Genomic DNA, 21,108 nt, shown 5'->3' with positions numbered 1-21,108 from the left:
GGCCTATTATTCATGTAGACTTGTATCCTGGTGAGCCTTATGCCTTCCGGTATACAACAGGTATCAGACACAGGGGTTCGGGCAACATCTTGTACTGGAGACATCAGTTTGACATATTGCAGCATTTTATTTGGAGAGCTTACTTAGATTGCCCCGGTTGGCCTGATGATGTAGTGCACTTATCTTTCTGCCGACAGTAGAGATATCTTATTGGGAGCACCTTTGAGACCCAGCGGATTATTGAGATGTATCTTCCAGGGTGGGTTCTCAGACAATTTGGTGAGGTATAGGTGACACCTGTGGTTACTGCCTATTTTGCTCGTGTATCGCGAGAGGTATCTGATTGGGGTGTGTGCATTCAACCACATGTTGCTTCTGCTGAGTTTGATTCTCTACAGCCATTACTCTAGGGTTGGGGTAGAGGTGGAGCGGATCCAGGGATGATGACGGAGTACAACACATGGTTTACTAGGCACGAGCTAGTGCCTTTGACCGATCCTGTTGTTCCTATTACAGCACAACAGATTCACCATCCTAGACAGTGGTTGAGGATAGACGCAGGGGAGAGAGCTGGAGGAGATGGTGGAGCTGGGGGAGGAGGTGGTGGAGATGGGGGAGGTGGGGGAGGTGGTGAGGGAGGAGAGGGAGATGAGGGAGATGAGGATGTAGACATTGGTGGAGACACCAAGTCTATTAGCAGTGAGGACAGCGATGATTCTTCAGAGTCATCAAGCAGCAATGGTGGGGATGATGATGAGGATATGCCAGAGTTAGAGGATGTGTCTGCCACAGAGGGTGGGATAGGAGAGGCTGGTGATGGGGATGAGCTGCAGACTCTTAGGGCGCAGGTCCAGAGCTTGGAGGATGAGGTCGCTAGACGAGATGTCGAGCAAGAGACCTACCGTGCAGATTATGGTGCCCTTGAGGCTGAGCGAGTTCGTCTCTAGAGGGAGAGAGATGAGGCAGTGCAACCATGTTAGATCATTATGGATGCCTTTGATCAACTTTTTAGAGCAGGTACAGATGCCCGCGACCAGGCAGATAGGTACTTCATTGCCACGCAGGAGGCTATCTATTATAGACAAGCATATGAGAGAGCCATCCCCGAGGGTCAGAGAGAGTCTAGCTTCAGTGCATTCATGGGGAGGAGATTGAGCAGATCTACTTCACGACGGACTAGCAGTGGTGGCATTATGGGACCACCTCAACATCCTAGGGCAGGATCTAGTGGACAGGATCCACCTGCTGACAGAGGCAGTGTTGGTTGATCATGTTATCTGAGCTTTCGGGCTTATTTATTGTATTCACACACATTATCATTTTTGAGTTATATATATAGCATGCGGGTTTTGGTAATTATCTATGTATGTTTTGCTTTTCATGTATGCTTTATATGATGCTATGAGTTTTATGATGCATATCTATTTTAATTCTATATGATTCTAAATGCAATGGTAGTACATGTATGTAGTAATGATGTAAATGAAATTTGAATGAATGCAAATGACTCTATAATGAAATACAAATGGAATCTATAATGAATGTTATGCTAATGAACTCTATAATGAAATGCAAATGAAATGTATAATGAAATGCAAATGAACTCTATTAATTAATGTTTTTTGTATGATAATAGTTGAACCAATTTTAACTCAGATACATTTTGAAGAAATGTTAGTTAAATGATAGAAAGAAACATTGATGATAGAAAGAATGTTAGAAAGAATGCGATTTAGATAGAAGATGAGAAATCAACAAACTATCAATAAGCAAATGAGATGAACATGAGAATGAAATTGAATGAATCACGAGCCTGTGTCACATATTTTATTGCATCAATATATATTCATCACTGAGCCTTATTATTGAACAATGAAGCTTTAGCACATCAGGGTATAAGGAACCAAGATGCAAAGATATCTCATTGAAGAAACAAACACGTAGCAGACAAGGAGTGAACCCTCCATTCTGGGAATTGCATTAGGGGTCGACGTATGTGTGGCGATTTCACCTTGATGTGAAGGCTCTTATCACAAACACCCACTAGAGAAATTTCCCTAGAATTTCATCGGTTCACACCACAAACAACAAACAAAGAAAAAGATAATGCCCATCATAGCTCCTCTAGTCACTTGTGGACATCCTTGAGTAGCATAGGAACAATATCTGTCGCCAAATGACAAAATTCAGCAGCTATACTGACCTTGTGCCTTCATTCTCAATTGTTTGATGTGATGGTTGATAATGTCTGATCTCATAAAGTTGCGGACCCCATTTAAGACTGACCTGTCTGATTTCGAGTGTATCCTCTTCTGTTTAAGACAAGATAATGATCACTTTGATATGGATATGATACGATTGATAAGACAGTTTGATCAGTTGATTGCAAATGTTTGACTGGATAGTCGTATCCTTTGTTAACTTCGTGCGAAGTGCTTGTTGGATATCTGCTAGGGTATTTGTTTCTCACAAGACATTTTATTGCAAGTTTTTTCTGATTGATTGATTTTCGATTTTTAGTTCTTTTCCAAGAGCTTTTTCGATGTTTTTGGATTATGTAGATCGCTATTTGAATGTTTTTTAGATTGATTTTTTCAGGACATTATATGGATGTGTTTGGTATTTTTAGGATCATATTTGAATGTTTTTGGTTGATTTTTTCAGGATTGTATTTGAATGTTTTTGGTATTTTAAATATTTCAATGTTTTTGGATTTTGAATTTTTCAATGTTATTGGATTTTTTCAAGACTTTATACGATTTTAAGGATTTTTTCAGTTATGCCCCCAACGTGCAGACCTATATGACATAATGATCTGTAGAATGTATGTGGAGACAAATGAATTTTTGACATGACCTATGTGAATGCAATATGGAGTATGAAGATGCATTTCCTATTCGAACAAGGTCGACTGTGTTTGTTTTTGCATTTGTAATACACCAATTGAAAATGGAGGTGCAAATCATTTCATAGATAAGAAGTCAATTGATCCCTAAGGCCCTTCGGAACATTCATCTTAACACACTTAGTGACTAGGATTTACAAATGGAGACGTAGAAAATTTCCCCACTGGTTCTTGAAACTTTGATTTTCTTTTGCCAATGTGTGTGCAAATGCGTTAATTCCCGCTCTTGTGTTCACTAAAGATCCTTAGCATCCTATAAGACTAGCTACATGATTTTTCTAACTTCAAAAGCATCTCGAATAGAGCCTCGCTGCCAGCAAGCCTTAAGAGCTTCGACGAGGTTATAGACTGTAATTTCTCAAATATTGCTCCATTGCCAGTAGGCGTTCATAGCCCTGATGGAGTTACTTGCATGTTCCCTTAGTCAAGCTTTTTGTTGCACTTGTATGCATGATATTTCAGTTATATATCATTGCTCTTTTGCCTTGAGATGGATGTTTGGCATAGCTCTTTTTCTTTTTATTTTCTTGCCTTGACTTGTAAGTAATGAAACCTACTTGGGTGTGACAATTACAGCAGCGCTGAAGTAGAATTTTAGATATTTCACTAGTCATATGATCAATTAGGTGTCTAGAATGAATTATTGATCTTCTTAATGTGTGAGATATAGCAATTGATAGACTGTGGGTTAACAAGTCTTAAATAGTGAAATCACTACCCAACCATAAGTAAAACAGGGTAATGTTGAGAATGAATGACTTTACAACCTCAAAGACTTCATGTCTGAATATCTAAGAAAGGAGATGACCTCGTTTTCCTTAGATGCAAAAAAATGATAAACTTGGATAGTTGCCTTGTTTTATTTATGCTTCTATATGAAAATGTGGAAAGTTTAAGAATGCGATGCATCTAAAAAAAAAGAAACTATATGTAATGCAGTGTTTTTAAATGATATGATATACAATATGGAAAGCAAAACCTAAACTACACAACCCTTAGGTATAATATCGTTTGAGGTGCATGTTGTTCATAGGGTCAGAGATTGGATCTCCCTCCATGGTAGCCAAATTATACGCTCCATCACCTATGACCCTTGTTATAATAAAAGGACCTAGCCAGTTAGGTTCGAATTTCCCTGGCCTTTCTCATTCTGCTAGGTTCCTCTGATTCTCTTTAAGTACTAGATCTCCCACTTGAAAAGTTCTTGGGTGGACTCTTTTATTATAACTCCGTCTCAGTCTGTTTTGATATCCTTGTAAATGATTGAACATTGTTTGTCATTTTTCATCAAGGGTCTCGAGTTCTTGCAACCTTGCTACCCTGTAGTCTTCTTCTGATATAATATTCTATAAGGATACTCTTAGAGATGGTATTTCTATTTCAATGGGAAGTATCGCTTCTGTACCATAGACCAAGGAATATGGTGTTGCTCTTGTAGGTGTGTGTACTCCTGTTCTGTAAGCCTAAAGAGCGGGATTTAACTAGAGATGCCAGTCCCATCCTGTGTCAGTGACTACTTTCTTAAGAATTTTCAATATTGTTTTATTTGTAGCCTCTGCTTGTCCATTACTTTGTGGATAATATGGCGTGGCAAATCTCTGTTGTATGTGAAATTTGTCACACAATTCTTTCACTTCCTGGTTTTTAAATGGACACCCGTTATCTTTAACAAAGCACATTGGAACTCTGTATCTACATATAATGTAGTTGAGCATGAATTTTGTTACCTACTTTCCAGTAATGTATGTTAAAGGAATTGCCTCAACCCATTTGGTAAAATATTCAGTGGCTGTCAAGATAAACTTGTGCCCATTGGAAGAAGTAGGGTTGATTTTGCCCACTAGATCTAATCCCCATTGTGAAAATGGCCACGGTGATGTGATGGGTTGAAGATCTTGTGCTGGTGCATGAATAAGGTCTCCATGCATTTGGCATTGTTTACACTTTTGTACATACTTGTAAGCATCTTTTTCCATGGTTGGCCAGTAATACACTGTTCTAAGCAATTTCTTTGACAACGGCGGACCGCTTTGGTGAGCCCCACAGATTCCATCATGGACTTCTGTTAAAGCAAGGTGTGCTTCATTCTCATCTAGACATCGGAGAAGAGTTCCATCGAAACCCTTTCTATACAAAGTATCAGCTATAATGGTGTATCTAGATGCCTGACGAATAAAGGTCTTCTTTTGATTGCTGAACAGATCCGGTGACATGTATTGGGTGTGCAAATATGCATATATTTCATTGTACCAAGGTGATTTTGGACCCACAATTGCACATACATAGTCTAATAGGGGAGTCTCACATGCAGGTAGCATTAACTGTTCTATGATAAACTCAAACTGAGTTTCGTTAGCAGGCATATTCAGAAGAGATCCTATGGTTGCCATTGCATCTGCTACCTTGTTTTGTAATCTTGGGATTTGTTTGAAGGTAATTTTGCTGAAGTGCTCCTTGTAATCTTTGACCAACTTCTTATAAGGCATGAGTTTGTCATCCTTCATGTTGTAATCGTCATTGACCTATTTTACAATCAACTGTGAATCACCATAGACCTGTAACTATTGTATTTTCCATTGTACAGTTGTACGAAGCCCTATGAGGAGAGCTTCATATTCAGCCATATTGTTGGTGCATGGGAAATTGATCCTAAATGACTTAGGTATAACATCCCCTTGAGGAGTAATGAAGAGAATGCCTGCTCCAGATCCGTGACTTGTATATGACCCATCAAAGTATAATATCCACATTACTGAGGCAGTTAATGTAAACACAGATTCATCTGGAAAGTCTATCAACAATGGACGATTGTCCTGTATAGGAGCCTCTGCTAATTTATCAGCTATGGTTTGTCCTTTGATGGCTTTTCTGTCTATGTATTCTATATCAAACTCGCTCAAGATCATAACCCACTTAGCCAATCGCCCGGTCAATGTTGCTCTGCTCAATAGGTACTTGAGTGGGTCAAAGCATGCAATGAGTTGCACCTTATGACTCAACATGTAATGTCTGAGCTTTTGGGATACAAAGATTAATGCTAAGCATGCTCGCTCTATGGGGGTATAATTAAGCTCATAGCTGATCACAGTCCTACTTATATAATAAATGGCTCTTTCTTTTCCATTTTTGTCATGCTGTGCCAATAGAGCTCCTAGAGCTGAGTTCGTTGCTGATATCTATAACAATAGAGGTTGTCCTGGAGTAGGAGATATTAACACTGGTGTGTTCAAAAGATAATCTTTTAGAGCTTGGAAAGCTTCCTGACATTGTTCTGTCCATTTAAAAGTAACTCCTTTCCTGAGTAAATGTTGGAATGGGTGACACTTATCTGCCAACTGTGTTATGAATCTCCTTATGGATTGCAGTCTTCCTTGTAACCCTTTGAGTTGTTTAAGTGTTGATGGAGGTTGCATATCAATGATTGCCTTGACCTTGGTAGGGTCTATTTCAATTCCTCTGTTTGATACTATAAACCCTAACAATTTACCTGCTGTTACGCCAAACACACATTTCTTTGGGTTTAATCTGACATTATACTGTTCCAACCAATCATATATCTATGTAAGAACTGCAAGGTGACTTTCCCTGGTTTGTGTTTTAGCCAATATGTCATCCACGCAATCTTCCATTATGTTATGGATCATGTCATGAAACAAAGTTGTCATGGCTCTTTGATATGTTGCTCCGGCATTTTTGAGACCAAATGGCATCACATTCCAGCAGTACATTCCCCACGGGCATGTAAAGGTCATTTTATGTCGATCTTCTGGTACAATTTTTATCTGGTTGTATCCTGAAAAACCATCCATTAAGGATAGCATCTCATTTCCAGCTGTTAGGTCAACTATCATGTCGATATTGGATAGCGGGAAGTCATCCTTAGGACAAGCTTTATTTAGATCTTGAAAATCAGTACAGATTCTTATGCCTCCCGTGGGCTTAGTCACATGTACCAGGTTGGATATCCATTTCGCGTAGTCAATAGGTCTAATAAAACCTACATCCAACAACTTTTGTAGTTCTATTTTAACCAGTAATGCGATACTTGCATGCATTTTTCTTAATTTTTGCTTGTAAGGTTTAACTCCTGGTATCAATGGTAAGTGATGCAACACTAATTCAGAGTCTAAGCCCGGCATGTCTGAATAGGACCAAGCAAAGTTGATAGGTCGTTGCTTGAAAAAATGAATGAATCTATCTTTTTCTTCTTTTCTCGGTGATTTCGCCATATGCATGTTATGTACAACCTCCCCTTTTGCTATGTTTACTTCTTCTATCTCCTCTGTAAGTAATGCTGAACTTTCTCTTTCCATAAGAAGATTACCCAAGTCACTCTTGTCATTATGGGTAGCTTGATCCTTATCTTCTATTGCAGAAGTACTTTCTTCTCCAAAGTATGCTATTCTATTTAGGTCTATAACAAACCTTGCTTTATGATCACCTTGCGAAAATCCCTCTCTGACTCCTAGAAATTCTGAAATTGCTTCGTCATTTTCAAACCAATCCAATGTTGGTTTTCCTTCTTGCCCCCAATCAATCAAGTGTGAATGTACTAGGGGTAAATCATTATTCCCTTCTTTAGTAGAATCTGATAACATGAAGACTTGATTGTTTGATATTACACTTTCTGGTGGGGTAGAATCATAGAGTGATAAGAACTCGTAGTCATGAGAGTATGTTTCACTTTCAATATATGTCTCATCATATGAGCTATCATCACTTATTTCTTCTTGTTCCTGCCCCTGATTCTATAGTAGATTGACTGGTCATATTTGCATATTAGTGACCCTTCTTAAGCTAGGTATAAGCCTTTGCAATCTTTCTTCATCTATTTTGTTAGGTTGAGCCTGAGTTGCTTCTCATGGTAGAAGTAGTGACAGTAACCATGGGTGGGATTCAGGTGGTGGGGGTAACCCTACATCTGTTGCCACATTAGCCTGTACTGTTGTGTCAATAACTACATCATTTTGTAACTCAGTGGTAGGTTCTTGCAAGAGTTGTCTCATTTCTTCCCCATCAGATTCTGCACTTGGTGATGTAGGTACCTGATTACTCATTTGAGATGAAGATGGAAGCACCTGTGTGGACAAATTCCTTTGTGATATATAATCTGATGGTTTGCTTGGTTGATTTAGTATATCAAGAGTACGTTGTCTTGCTTCGGTGATATGTTGTACATGCTTGTATCCCAATCCTTGATTCCCTGGATTATCATTAGGAACAACAGGTTCTAGTCTTCCTTGTTTCTGTAACCCAAGGCCTGTGGTACCATCATATCCATGTCTTTGGAGTATTTTTAATCCATTTCCATACTGATCTGTGTGTATTCTGGGTGTTGCCATATGATCTTCTTCTTTATATATCCAATGGTTAACATCTTGGTTCAAGGATTCTTCCTGAAAGTCACCCCATCTAATGAAAGAACATGAATATGTGTATCTGACAATTTCTTTTCCTTTGTCTCACTTTTGCATTGTGGTGTGAAGTTTCCCAAAGGACTTAGGAGAAAGAGACAACTACTTCCCACTTAAAGTATTTGCAATAGAGTGCTCTCCACAGCCCATATCCTTTATTTGTAAGGAGGATGTTGTAGGCATATCTTTTTTTGTTTCTATGATCTTTAACGTTTCCAGCTGTGTAGTGAGAGGTGCGGCATGATTGATAGGTATCTGATTATCCACACTGTCTTTTAGATAATTGCAATGTTGGAACAGATTTGGATCACCCTTTATGGTGATTTCAATACCATTGTATGGGAATTTGACACACTGATGAAATGTGGATGGTATTGCTTGCATGGTGTGGATCCATGGACGACCCAATAACATGTTATATCCCAGTTCTCTATCCAAGACTTGAAAAGCGACCTTTGTTGTTATTGGTCCTACTTGTATAGGTAATGTTATAATGCCTTTAGATGGACATTCTTCGTCATCGTAAGCCTTGATATTTATCCTTTTGGAAGAATCAATGTGAAGTTCAGAATATCCCAGTGCTTTGACCAGCTTTAAAGTACAAATGTTGAGACCAGCTCCCCCATCTATGAGTACTCGTCTGATTCTTTTCTTATGAATGTAAGCTTCTAGATGTAGTGGGTCATTATGAAGGAATTTATCACTAGGAATATCTTGTTTTGTGAATGCAATACGTGTGCCTTGTGTCAGATTTCCTACCATAGACTGGAAGGCATGTTCATCTATATCTCTGTCCACTATTGAATCTTGAAGTGCTTTGTCCAGTATAGCTCTATGATCGGGTGAAATACGCAATAGTTTGAATAATGATATCTATGCCGGAGTTTTCTTAAGTTGCTCAACTACATTGTAAGTCCCTACTTCTGGTGGTTGATTTTGTGGTATCCCTTGTAAAGTTACCTTTGACCTGCGAGTAACCTGCACAGTCTCTGTCTCTGGGAGTAATTGTGATTGTAGCAATTGTATCATTTGTATCATAAGATGTTTTATCAAGATTTATGTTAAATCCCTCTTCATAGTCTTGATGTGTATGTTTGGCATCCATAATATGTTATATGAGTTCATCTTCAAACCAACCTGAGTGAGATGGTTGATCATGCCCCAATCTCTGAGACAAAGATATGTATCATCATCGTAATTTGGTGCTTTGGATATCATGCAAATTTGGTTATCATCTCTATGAGTGTCTTGATATTGGTCCTCTTTATCAGGTGTTTCTTGTGAATCATTGTTTGTTGTATCTCCTGAGCTAATGGCATGAATAGTGTAGTCGTATGAGACCTTTGTGTAGTTAGCCATATTGTCTTGGGTACCTGATGTGGTAGCTTTTCCCTTGTCATGCTTAACAAAAGGATCCTTAAAAATCGTATGATTTGTGTTTGCTGAGGTCTTATCGGTATCAATTGTGATGTCCCCTTGGTCTATCATATCTTGGACCAAGTTTTTCAATTTGTAGCAACTTGCCATTTTGTGACCTTTAGTCCTATGATAATCGCAGAAATCATTGTCGTTCCACCATGTGGGTTTGAAAGGACCTGGTTCATATACTCATACTTCAGGTAAAGTGATCATGTTTGTCTGTATTAATTTTTTGAGCACTGACTCAATAGGTTCTCCTAGAGGTGTGTAATTTCTTCTTGGAGCATTTACCCTAGGGTATCTTGTGTTCGTGTTTTGCGTAGCATTTACATTTGCTGATGTTGTGTTATTCCTTGTATGTGGATTTATTGACTAACTCGTTCCCAAAGATAAAATGGGTTGAGTTCTGTTTATCATTCTAGCATCTACAATACCATCATTGGTAACATTTTTGTTTTTTGACCAAAACTTAGATTTGTCATTGTTGTTGGTGTTGCCATACTTAATAAGACCTTGTTCTACTAATCCCTTCTCACATTTGAGAGCCTTTTCTGTGATTTGTTTGAATGTGGTTAAACATTGCATTTGTATCGGATATTTAATCTTAGGAATCAAAATTTCTGTAAACATATCCACTTGCTCTATTTCTGGGATAACTATCTTGCACCTCCTATAGAGAGCCCTCCATCTTTGTATGAAGAATGCAAATGTTTCATTCTCGTATTGTTTAGTGGCACATAAGTCCATCAAAGTAACCAGGGTGTCAATGTTGTGCGAGAAGTTTGCAATAAATTGTTCAGCTAATTCTCCCCATGATGTGATGGTTGGTGGTAAATGTGAAAACCATTCTAAAGCCGGACCTCCCAAACTTTGAGGAAATAGTCTCATTAGATAAGTATCTTCTGAGGCAACTTCTATACATGCCGTAAAAAATTCTCTGATATGATCTCTAGGATCACCCTTCCCTTGATATCTATCAAATTTGGGCATTTCAAAATGTTGTGGGAAAGGTGGCATGTATAATGTGTGATTGAATGGATAAAGACGTAAGTGTTGCATTGTGTAGCTCTTTTTATCGTTACCAGTTTGCATGGTCGTCATTTGTTGTTGTAAATTCTGTATTTGTTGTGTCACAATATCTGTTTGTGTCAAAGGTATACCTTGTGTTTGTGTATGTCCCACAAAAGGATTCATGGTTGCATAACTAGGAGGTTGTTGGAAGGTACCAAGATTATAACCTTGTGTGTTGTGCGTTCCACTGGGTACTGTGAAATAGTTGATATGCGAACCCATGTTTGGTTGAGTTGTATTTGTTGTATTGGCAATACCTAGATTTGCATTTTGTTGACTATATGTGGATCCCATAGAATAGGAAACTGGAGGTTGGGTTGCACTTGTTGCTTGTGTTTGAATAGGTGTGGAGACACTTGATATTATCGGTATGCTCTGTGATGGTATACTAGCATTGATCGTTGGGGATGACACACTTGTTTGAAAGTTTGCATTTGTGTTGACATTTGTTTGGATAGGTACATTTTGAGGAAAACTGGAGGTCGTTGCTTGTATTTGTGTCAAGGGCAGTGTTTGACTGTTATCTTAACCTAAAGTTTTTCCTGGTGGTAAAATATTTGTGACATCAAAATCCTCAGGTAGTTTTGCCCCATTTTGTATTAACAACAAAAGATACTTGTCCCTATCGCTATGTATAAGTGCATCTAGGATCATGAGGACATGTGGGTCTTGCTGTGTGGACTCAATTTCTTTCTTTGTCAAATGCTGTTGTAATTTGTTTATGGTGGACATTGTCTATTTACCTGAGTGTTGACCTATTGACATGTCCATGTTCCAAGTAGGGTTTATAGATTGTGTGTTGTTCGGGTCCATTATTCCTTTCGCTTTTTGCGACCTTGTGACGGGCATCTAAAATTGCTTATATGAAGGTGGTTCTATGCAAGATGATGGCCTAACATTAGATTATAGACGTAAATATGAGGTATGCAAGACTATACTAGACTCTATTGAGGATTTTGATGTGAGACCTTTTTAGCATTTCTAGATTTCTCTAATGCAAGTCTTTCCATTTGTTGACGAAGTTGTTCAGCCTCAATCTCTCTATCAATTATACAGGAAATCCTAGACTCAATGCTTATCTCATGTATGACTCCTATATATTGAGGTGCGCTTCTTCTTAAATCCCAAGCTAAGTTAGCTAGACCATCAATGATTTCTCATTGACCGCCGTTTGGAACTAGATTAGGTTGCTCGAAGGGGAGCAAACCATCACCTAGGAGACCCATGAAGGCACATGTTATGAACCTATAACTGACAATGGACTTAGACGTATATGAGGTCTAGATGAAGACGCATATGATAATGCAGGACTATGCAACTAATATGAATGATAATGCAAAAAGACTTAGGACAATAATGAGGATGTAGGTGGGACCATGCAAAAGAATTAGGATGATAATGAGGACGTAACTATGACTATGCAAAAGACGTAGGACGATAATGAGGATGTAAGTGTGACTATGCAAAAGATGTAGGATGATAATGAGGACGTAAGTGGGACTATGCAAGAGACTATGTAAGGGACTGCCTATGGTCACAAGTATGTAAGGACTTTTGAGAATCAGTTTCAAAATAGACTTTATTTTTGGTAACTTCGTGTGTAGGACAATGTTTTGTAGTTTTCCAAATCTGAGAACAATTGCTGGTAGGTATGTATAGCTGACTAACTCAATTTTCATACAATCTTGGAAAATTTGGAGATACATGGGATAGGGCCTGAAATAGCCCAAGGGACTGACTCAATATTGGTCTAGCACATCGATACATAAAAAAGCATGGAATACAATCTTAGGTTGGATAGTGGAAACCATTCAAGTGAGGCCCTTACGAAATACCGAGACAAAATGAATAAATAGAGAGTCTGGCAGCACTGGCTCCACTCCACGGCACACACTTCTTGGGCATGCCAGTCTCTCTTACCCCAAAAATCTGAAGATCTTATAGCCGAGGGATTCCTGTATCTTAGTGTAAGGTACATGAAGGATATCTATGGGGTACAATCCGCACTCCCGGAATCACTGAATGTAGGGTTTTTTGGCAACTAAATTGGTTCTTAGTATTAGGTTTCGAGGGGTCCCGATCCAACGACGGATTCTCAGAGCAAGCCACTTAAGGCTTTAGTTGAGCTTATCGGTGCAGGGAAGGCCCCCACATACATTGAATTCACTCAACACTCTAGCCGCCTAACCAATATATTTATATAGCGGCTCGAAAAAACCGCTCGAGAGTACACTAGGAGAGATGATATCCCCAATGTATCCCAATTCGAAGTACCTCTGTGGGGTGATGGAATCCCCAGTCAAAGATACCCCTCACTACGTAGAATAAAAGAAAATTTGGATGTCATTGTCACCTTCCTTCTTTCTCCCAAGAGCCCGATGGCGGGTAGAAAGTCAGTTAGTGCAACAGTAGGTCCACCCCAGACACAATAAAAAGTTCTTTTCCTTAAGAAAATGAAAAATGATTTAATCTAATGCAGCTTGATTCACATTCGTTTTATAGCCCAAATTTAGGTGTTAGATATGCATGTGCATGTCAATTTTAAACACCAAATCCAAGTATGAAGACATACATGTCCATTTTAACCATTTGTTGATTTTTAGCACCAAAAAACCAAGTGTAAGATACATGTATGTCAATTTTATCCCATGTTCATTTTAAGCACCAACAATGAAGTGCGAGATTATCCATGCATGTCAATTTTAGCCTTGTTCATTTTAAGCACCAACAACGAAGTGTGAGATTATCCATGCATGTCAATTTTAACTGTTGTTGATTTTAAGCACTAAAAATTGAAGTGTGAGATGTGCATGCAAAATTACTAATCTAATCCTCCCTGCAAATCCGCCACAGGCTGTAAATAGAAGATTAGTAGTAAAATTAAACCAACAGAAAATAGAAACCCAAAACTTGACAGAGGTGATTGCGTGATACTACCTGAGCGAATGCGTGATACTTACAGACCGAATGCGTGATACTTACAGACTGAATGCGTAAATCTGACAGACCGAATGCATGACTATATTTGGTCGATTGTGTAGCACTAACAGGTCGATTGCGTGACAGAAGGCAGACAACAACAAAAGTTAAAAACTAAAAAAAATAAAAGAACTTAAACCCGATCAGGAACCTGCAAAACCAATTGTGAAGCCCTAGCCAAATCCCTCATCATCCATTCAATATTGATTAGATCATATTTAAATGTATAAGAAAGAACTAGGCTATTATATATATCTAAGGCCAGTTGCTCTTCTGAATCCTGTATCAATTTTTTTGCCTGGAGAACCTTTTGGTAGCGTTTAGCTTCTCTTCTTTATTGTTTCGTCCTTCTTGCACTTGAAATCCTGAACTGTACTTTTCTTGCCTTAAACTGTGTTAATCAAATCATAAAATAAAAAGCAATATGATCTCGGATTAACCAAATTTGAGGCAGAATTAAACAGAACAAATAACAGATGGAAGAAAAAATTAAACAACAAAGCTTCCTGCGAATGCGTGATGCAAAAAAGGCGATTGCGCAATCTGGAAAGGGCGATTGCGTGACCCTGTCTGAATGAATGCATGACCCCGAAGGGTCGAATGTGTGATCCTATCTATGCGATTGCGTGACGATGTAAGCTTGATTGTGCGATGGAAAAATATTTTCTCGAAATTCGTGCAACCTACAAAAAAATTGAAAAATCCGCACAATCTGCAAAAATAACACAGAAAAAATAAAGAAGGTTAAATTGTTGTTAGTTCACGTCGGGTTCACAAAAATGTGGGATGCAAAATTCATCTTCTATTAACAAAGTAATCAATTAGAAACAAGGGAAATCACGAATCTCTATCCTAATCAGAATTTAACAAACAATACAATGAAATAACATAATTAAGAAATAGGAATGATAAATTATCAAATCAAATCAAAAACTCCCTATTCCGTGACTGCGTAGAACTTCCATTACTCTTCTCCTCTTCGTGGTATGATGGCTCTCAGATATTGCGCTGGTAACTTGCAAGTGACACAAAGATTCAAAGTTCGTGATTATTGAAAATGGAGATTAAATGCTCAATTTATAGAAAATTGGAGAAGATTGATTGAAAGGTGGAACAAATTGATCAAGAGGTGGAACTTAGGTGAGCTCAAATGAAAATTGATAGTTGAACTACTGATTGTAGGAGTGAAACTCAATAGATTGAATAGATTAATTGCGTTAACTGATTGAGACAAAGAATGATTGGTGGAAATAAATAAGATGACACAGAGAGCTTAATTTACAAAAAGCTAACTGAAAGAAGTTGAAGAGATAAATGATTTAATTAATTGATTGATTGAATTAATTAATTTAGCATGTGCTTGCATTTAGATTTAGGTTTTCAATTTAATCTTTGCATGACATTTTAATTCAAATAATTGAATTTATTAATTCAATTTAGCATTTGAATATATTTAGAACTTGACTTTGATTTTCAATTTGGTTTTTGAAATCATGCACATGTGATTGAATTTGGAAGAAATTAGAAGGATATGAAATTAAATGAAATTAGACTTTGAGGATTTGGACATGGAGAGTTAGAAGAATTAATTAGTTAATTAAATAATTTAAAGAAACTATTTATTTATTTAGAAATGGAATTTAATTAAATAATAAAGATTATTTGAATTAAAAGAATTAAATCACAATTAATTAAATAATAAATATTTAATTAATATTTAGAAGAGGGTTGAATGATTAGATGATTAGAGATAGAAATTGAATAATTAACAATTTATTTAAATAAAAAAGATTATTTAAATTGGGGAATTAATTAGAATTAATTAAATAATAAATATTTAATTAATATTTAGAAAATGATTAAAATGATTAAAATGATGATATAATATAAAATAGTTAATAAGATGATGAAGAAATAGATTAATTAAATTAATTATAAATAAATATTATTTAATCAATTAGAGGAATAATTAGTACATGATCAATGAGACATTTTTAGGTGTCTACAGTTCCTGTGTCTGTTCTTGCAGCCACAGTAGCAGAGTAGTTCCTCTTGCTTGCCAGAACTTTATCATTTAATAGTAGTTGTTTAGAGCAATTTCCAGTTGTAAGATTAAGTATTAATTCATTGAGATTTCACGTGTTTGCTTTAGAAGAATTTCCTTTCCTGCAGTAATATAGAATGGTTGTGATATGAACTTGGTGCACATACAGTGCTGGCCCATTTCAAGTTTATGTCTCTGGTTGATAAATAAATGAGCCTTTGCCACATAAAAGTTATCTATTCAAGGATATTCAATCTCTGAATTGTGTTTTATTACCTAGTTGCCATTCCAGTTGTGAGGACCAACATTTTTGGCGCCGTTGTCGGGGATGGTGCCAAGCTAAGAACCTATTGCAAACCATTAGTTTCTAAGTACTCTTAATTAGCTCTTTAAATTTTCTTCATTAATCTACATGCATAGGAGGAGAAGAGATGCACTAGGAATATTTCTTCCCTCGCATTCACTTAAGATATAAGATCAGATCAAGCACATGAAGTAAACCCTTTTGTAGAAACTTATGTGCTAAATAGAGGTGTCTTTAATTTGTCAGAAGGAGATCTAGACTTCCTGAACGAACCCCCTAAACAAAACATTTTACCTCTAGTCATTTATTAGGGACCAATGACAACAAATCCTCCACCTCTGCTTGTAAACCCAACATTTGAGTTTCCCATTCTTGACCAACATGATAATGCAAATTTGAAAAACATACCGGCTTCTTCACTTCCAAAATTTCATGGATTGGTAACAGAAGATCCAGATACCTTTTTGTTTGAATTTGATATCCTTTGTAGAAGTTAGGATTATACCACTGACACTCATAAACTTAGGTTATTCCCTACTACTTTGAAAGAAACTGCCTTGAGATGGTTTATGAGTTTAGGAAGAGATGTAATCACTATCTGGGAGGAGATGAAGACAAACTTCTTGGATAAGTATAAATACTATTGCAGGGGAATGAACTGACATGGTGATGATATCTTTAGGATGACACAAAAAGAAGATGAAAGCTTGGAAGACTATTTGGAAAGGTTTTTATTTAGTGTCAGGAAATCCAAGCATAGTACTCTTAGTGAAGATTCTATGAAGTTGATTTTTCTAAGGGGCATCAATGATGATTGTGTTGACTCCTTAGATCTAATGGGAGGAGGAGATATTACTCAAGTTCAATGGGATGACATCAGAAAAATCTATCAAAAATACTCAAGAGTTGCAGCCAAAAGGGGAAGACACTATAGGCCTGGTTCTTCAATTGCAAAGTCATCTTCAACAGTTTCAAGAATGGAAATAGCTCATCTATTGAAGGATTTTAAAGAGGATATAATTAATAATATGACTACCCAATTGGATACACTTCAGGCAAAGAAGAAGCATGAGGAGGCGGAGGCTATGCTTGCTGAATTTTGTCCTCACTATCGACAAAAGAAGAAGGATTGTAGATGCAAACTGTTAGCTAAAATTGATAGCCAATAGAGTTCCCTAGATTTCAAGTCTATCTATGAAGATAATGAACAACTCTTTTATGTTGCACAATGAAGACCTTGGCCTCCAAGACAAAGTATGCCACAAGATCCATTGTCATTTTCTAATCCTTATATGAACTTCAGTGCACAAAACAATCAGTGGCAATCTTCATATTCCCAAAATTTTGGAAATTATACTCCTCGGTCTTGGAATAACTCTCAAAACCCTTGGCCTAATTATTAGAGTCCCTCATCTCAATGGCAACAGCCACAAGGGAATTGGTCTCCCCTCAAGGTAACTGGCAATAGTCACCACAATCGAGGGGAGGACAATAATGGGCAAACCAGTCATCAGGTTTCCTGCAGCCACAACAACAGTCCCAACAGCTGGGTTTAATGCCACCAGCTCCTAATGCCACTCCATCCAAACCAACCCAACTGCCAACTCAGCTTGTGCCAAATCCAAATAACAAACCACAACAGCAACAACAAGTTTTTTCGACTGACCCTAATAACTATCCTGCATACTCTCTCAATATAAGTGATATTCATTTGCGGTCAAGGACAACACTTCCTACTCCATATCCTCTAGTCATAACAGAGTTACCATCAGAGGAGACTGCTCGGGAAACCATACCTGATAAATTTGGAAACCCTGAGCAGCTTCAACAGTCTGAAACTTTAGATACACCTATAAGAACTCCCCCATTTCCTCAAAGATTGTAGGTAGAAGTGTTTAGGCAACAGGATGATATAGCTTTTGATCTTATTGATCAACTAAAACATATATGTGTCAAGATCCCACCATTTCAAGCTATTAAAGACATTCCCATATATGGAAAAGCTATTAAAGAGGCATGTTTGAAGAAACCTGGGAGGAAGAAAAAAGACCCAAAAATAGTGCATGTAGTAGGATAATTGGTTGATATTATGTTAGGAAAAATTGTTGTCCCTAAATATTCTGACCCAGGCAGCCCTATTGTGAAGGTAGTTATTAATGAAACTCAAATTAAAAATGCCTTGATAGACTTATGAGCAGCCATAAATGTGATGACTAAGGATGTCATGCAACAACTCAACATTACTAGTCTTAGATCAACTCCAACGATTCTGCAGCTTGCTGATATCTCTACTGCTCGGCCTGAAGGGATGGTTGAAGATATTATTGTCACATTAGATTCTTGGGAATATTCAACTGATTTTATAATCCTCTCTCCTAAGGCAACATTAGGTGGATATCCAATTATTTTGGGAAGACCTTGGCTGGCAACAATTGATGCATATATAGGTTGCAGATCAGGAGATATGACAATTTCAGATGGTATTACTACCGAAACACTTGCACTCTATTCTCCAACACAACCACAACTTGATCAAGAGCGAGTAGTATGGCCAGACATAGGAGAAGAAGCAAAGGAAATTAATTATGTTCAACAACTAATGATGTTAGCAAGGGAACCATTAATAGCACTTCAGGAGGATGATACAATACTCTCTAACATCATAAGAAATCATTATGGAGCAGCTCAACTATCATTGGGTATACCAGTAAGTCCTCTTCATATTCTTCTTCCATCTACAGGCTCTTTAGATTCTCCTGCAGCCACAAACATGTTTCACACATTGCTACCATAGGAGATTCAAACCTCTTGTCTGTCTGAAATAGTAGGAAGAAATCTGAATATCGATAGTCAATTAGCAGCAGATCAAAGATTGTCATTAACAAAAGTACTCAAATCCCAACAACAAGCTTTCACATGGGATTATCATGACATGAGAGGATTAAATCCTACATTGTGTACCCATAGGATTTATATCAGATAGGATTGTAAACCAATTAGACAGCCTCAGTGAAGGATTAATCCTGCTTTAAGGGAAATAGTTAAAGAGGAACTACAAAAGTTGCTTCATGCAGGATTCATTTACCCTATTTTAGATAGTCAATGGGTTTCTCCTCTAGTTATAGTTCTAAAGAAAGGAGGGAAATGGAGAGTTTGTGTGGACTATAGGGAGCTCAACACTGCTACCAAAAAGGATCACTTCCCACTTCCATTTATAGATCAAGTGTTAGACTCTCTAGCAGGTAAGAAATACTTTTCAATTTTGGATGGGTTTAGTGGTTATAATTAGATCAGAATAGCTCCGAAAGATCAGGAAAAGACCACCTTTACCTGCCCTTGGGGCACATATGCTTATTCAGTCCTCCCTTTTGGTTTATGTAATGCTTCTGCAACCTTTCAAAGGGTTGTCCTTAGTACATTTTCAGACATATCCCATGATTGAATGGAAATTTACATGGATGACTTTACTACTTATGGGACTACATTTAAGGAGGCATTACAAAATCTGACCAAAGTATTGCAGCGGTGTGAATATCACAATTTATCCCTAAACAGTGAAAAATGTTTTATGATGATGCAAGAAGGTATAGTGTTGGGGCATTGTATCTCTCAATCAGGTATTCAAGTAGATCCAGTGAAAATTGAAGTAATGCTTGCTCTTCCTACCCCTGTTAAATAAAAGGATGTAAGAAGTTTTCTAGGCCATGCAAGGTACTATAGGAGATTTATCAAGGACTTTAGTCAAATAGTAGAGCCATTGTATTCTCTATTGACAAAGGATGTTAAGTTTGAATGGATAGTTGCATGTGAAAAAGCATTTTCTAAACTAAAAGGAGTCTTAACCCAGGCCCCCTGTGCTTAAAGGACCTGATTGGTCAATTCCTTTTCACATTCATACAGATGCATCCGATTTTGCAATAGGAGCAGTTTTGGGGCAGAAGCAAGGAGTTTTGGAAAATGCAATTTATTATCAGTAAAAATTTGCAAGGACCAGAACTGAATTATACTGTTACTGAAAAAGAAATGTTAGCTGTCATCTATGCCCTCAATAAGTTTAGACACTGTATAACTGGATATCAAATCTTTGTGCATACTGATCATGCAGCCATCAGGTACCTCATGAACAAAAGCTCAATTACAGGTAGATTGGCAAGATGGTTGTTGTTAATGCATGAATTTGATATTACTATCATAGATAAACCAGGGAAAGCAAATGTAGTGGCAGATTTTCTATCAAGGATTCAAACACCAGACAATGCTAAGGTCATTGATGATTCTTTTCTAGATGAGCATTTGTTTTCCATCACTTTGAATAGTCCATGGTATGTTGACATAGATAACTACCTAGAAGCTAACAAGATACCCCCACATTTCTCACCTAAAGAAAAAAGATTGCTGGTAGAAAAGAGTTTCAACTTCTCATGGATAGCAGATTGTTTATTTTATACAGGGCCAGATCAAGTTATGAGGCACTGTGTAAGGGAAGATGAGACATATGATATACTTCACACCTGTCATGATGAGCCTTGTGGAGGTCACTTTGCAGCCAAAAGAACAACTCTAAAGATATTAACTACAGGGTACTATTGGCCAACCTTGCACAACAATGCAGTTAAATACACCAAGAAATGTGACAGATGTCAAAGAATGGGAAGACTAACTCAGTCTGATGAAATGCCTCTACACCCTCAGGTGGTTGTTACACCATTTGACAAGTGGGGCCTAGACTTTGTTGGGCCAATCGATCCATCATCAAATGCCTCTACACCCTTAGGTGGTTGTTACACCATTTGACAAATGGGGCATAGACTTTGTTGGGCCAATCGAACCATCATCAAATGGTCGATCCTACATTCTTGTTTGTATCGACTATGTCACTAAATGGGTAGAGGTCAAAGCCTTTAAGCATGCCAGAGATAATAAGGTAGCCGAATTTTTATATGAAGAAATCTTCACTCGGTATGGAGTTCCT

At 37.6% G+C, this 21,108-nt stretch overlaps 1 protein-coding gene across 1 annotated transcript; it reads left to right on the top strand.

The window, feature by feature from the left end:
• Positions 1-443: 443 nt before the first annotated feature.
• Positions 444-18,021, top strand: LOC131858449 (uncharacterized). Its single transcript, XM_059211687.1, has 3 exons — positions 444-618; positions 724-935; positions 17,662-18,021. The coding sequence occupies exons 1-3, from the start codon at positions 444-446 to the stop codon at positions 18,019-18,021; spliced, it is 747 nt and encodes a 248-aa protein (XP_059067670.1).
• Positions 18,022-21,108: the final 3,087 nt, after the last annotated feature.

The sequence above is a fragment of the Cryptomeria japonica genome, chromosome 9, assembly GCF_030272615.1.
Source record: "Cryptomeria japonica chromosome 9, Sugi_1.0, whole genome shotgun sequence".
In the NCBI taxonomy this organism is placed as follows: Eukaryota; Viridiplantae; Streptophyta; class Pinopsida; order Cupressales; family Cupressaceae; genus Cryptomeria; species Cryptomeria japonica.
This window is presented reverse-complemented; position numbering and strand designations above follow the sequence as displayed.